The sequence below is a fragment of the Rhagoletis zephyria genome, unplaced genomic scaffold, assembly GCF_001687245.7.
Source record: "Rhagoletis zephyria isolate East Lansing unplaced genomic scaffold, Rhagoletis_zephyria_1.1 Rzeph_scaffold_36224, whole genome shotgun sequence".
In the NCBI taxonomy this organism is placed as follows: Eukaryota; Metazoa; Arthropoda; class Insecta; order Diptera; family Tephritidae; genus Rhagoletis; species Rhagoletis zephyria.
The window spans coordinates 1,428-3,307 of NW_016193279.1; the positions used below are offsets into that span (position 1 = coordinate 1,428).

Here is a 1,880-nt window from a genome sequence, read left to right on the forward strand (position 1 = left end):
TGGATGCACCTTTCTTCGCCAGTTTATCGGCAATCTTGTTTCCTTTGATACCAATATATTCCGGAATCTAGAGAATGTAAACTCGATTGATCAGACCAAGAGTATTTAGCTTGTCCAGGCACTCTATTATCTGTTTAGGTGTTACCTCTTGAGATCTGAGGGCTTTGATAACCGATTGGCTGTCGGTCAAGATGGCGATATTCTGATTCTGGTAGTTTCGTTTGATATTAAATGCCGCGCATCTTTCTATGGCGTATGCTTCAGCCTGGAAACCCTCGGTCCAACTACCCGTACTCAGGTGCACTCTTCGGTCAGTTGGCTATCATTGTATCAAGTTAACATGTTTTGGCTTATCCGATATGTCTCGAATATAACTGCCCAGCTCTTTAACGGCGTTGCGGCAAGCTCTAAAACTGGATGTTATTTTTACGAGGAAGTATATGAATAAAGCAATATAGACATTTTGGTCAGAATTTGTTTTGAACTTTAGCAGAGAATCTTATTTGTAAACCTACTTAATTTTCTATAAAGTATATTCAAATTCGCTCTTTGGCTCTCTGCTTGCTATTTCGCATTTGCGTTATATCTACGTGCGCAATTAAGTATAATAATATTTTTTTATATAACCAACAGGTGAAATGATTGTATCCTCATCAAGATATCATGTGCAGGAGTCCTCGAAATCCATGTACGAGACGAAGATGACAATGATTGTGCGTAAATTCCAAAAAGATGATGTCGGCTCATACCGTTGCATAGCGAAGAACTCACTCGGTGAGGTGGNCTATTTTTTTTACTTTGTCTTATGCTTTTCTCTTTATTTCAATTATCTTGGCCAATTTTCTGTCCATGCTGATGGTGGTCGTAAAGTAGAGCGCGCGCACTATAGCAACTTTGATTAACATTCGCGTTAATTTACTTGCTTTTCTTCGCCGTTTGCATTTATGTTTTGTATTTTTTCGCTTCATTTGTTTTTGTGGCATTTATTTACACTTTTATTCACTCTTCATGTTTTTTATTTTATATATTTCATTTCATATCGTTACTCGCACCACAGAAATTCCCGGTCCGAATCGTAAAAATCCAGCGGGCAAACATGCCGGTGGCAGCAACGATGCAGACACCAATGACGTGCTAAAAATGAAGCAAGTCAAAGTCACATATCAGCCAGACGACGAAGACCTATACGGCTCAGCGGAGGATTTCGATGACAGCGAATTACCGTCGCCGCCGTTAACGCCAAACATCTACTACGCGAATGGTCAGAAGTCGGCGACACATCGGCCGGCCATGTCCGGCGCCGGCGCCGGCACTGGCATCGGTGGAGGTAGCGGCGGGCAACTCGCCTCGGCTGGTGGTGCATCAGACGGTCGCCATCACCATCATAATTCAGGTGGTGTCGGCGGCGGTGGTGGTGGTGGTGGCATTGGATCGGTCGGTGGCATTGCCAATCTCGATTTCGGCAATCTGGGTGCCACAAGCGGCGGCGGCATTAGCATTAGTAGCGGTTTCGCGGTGGCGTACTTTGGTAGCATAGCGCGCAAGCCTCCGTTTTATGACAGCTTTGTCGGCATGTTTGGCAGCAAAACGGAAGTGCGCGACGCAGTGGAGAATAACGAGCTGCGATCGGCGGTGGCGCGGACACAACAAGTGGGGCGCTTTGCGTCGGTGTGCCACAATGGCTGCTGGTGTTGGTGGTGGTGGCGGCAATAGCTGAACGAAAGCCATTACCGTTGGCTTGGTCAGTGGCTGCAGACGCTGTTCGCTTTGCTGGTTTCCACTTTAATCACTGCATTCTGTGGGAATTTATTATAATACGCGGTTGTCGTTAAATGTCAATGCGTTGGCCCAGCGCGGCCTGCCACAGCAACCAACGCCGT

The 1,880-nt window shown here is 46.0% G+C and overlaps 1 protein-coding gene across 1 annotated transcript; it reads left to right on the top strand.

Annotated features, from left to right (window-relative positions):
• Positions 1-633: 633 nt before the first annotated feature.
• Positions 634-1,668, top strand: LOC108354474 (dachshund homolog 1-like; the record flags this gene model as incomplete). Its single annotated transcript, XM_017605656.1, has 2 exons — positions 634-774; positions 1,058-1,668. Coding segments are annotated over 2 exons (752 nt in total), but the record flags the coding sequence as incomplete, so codon positions are not given.
• Positions 1,669-1,880: the final 212 nt, after the last annotated feature.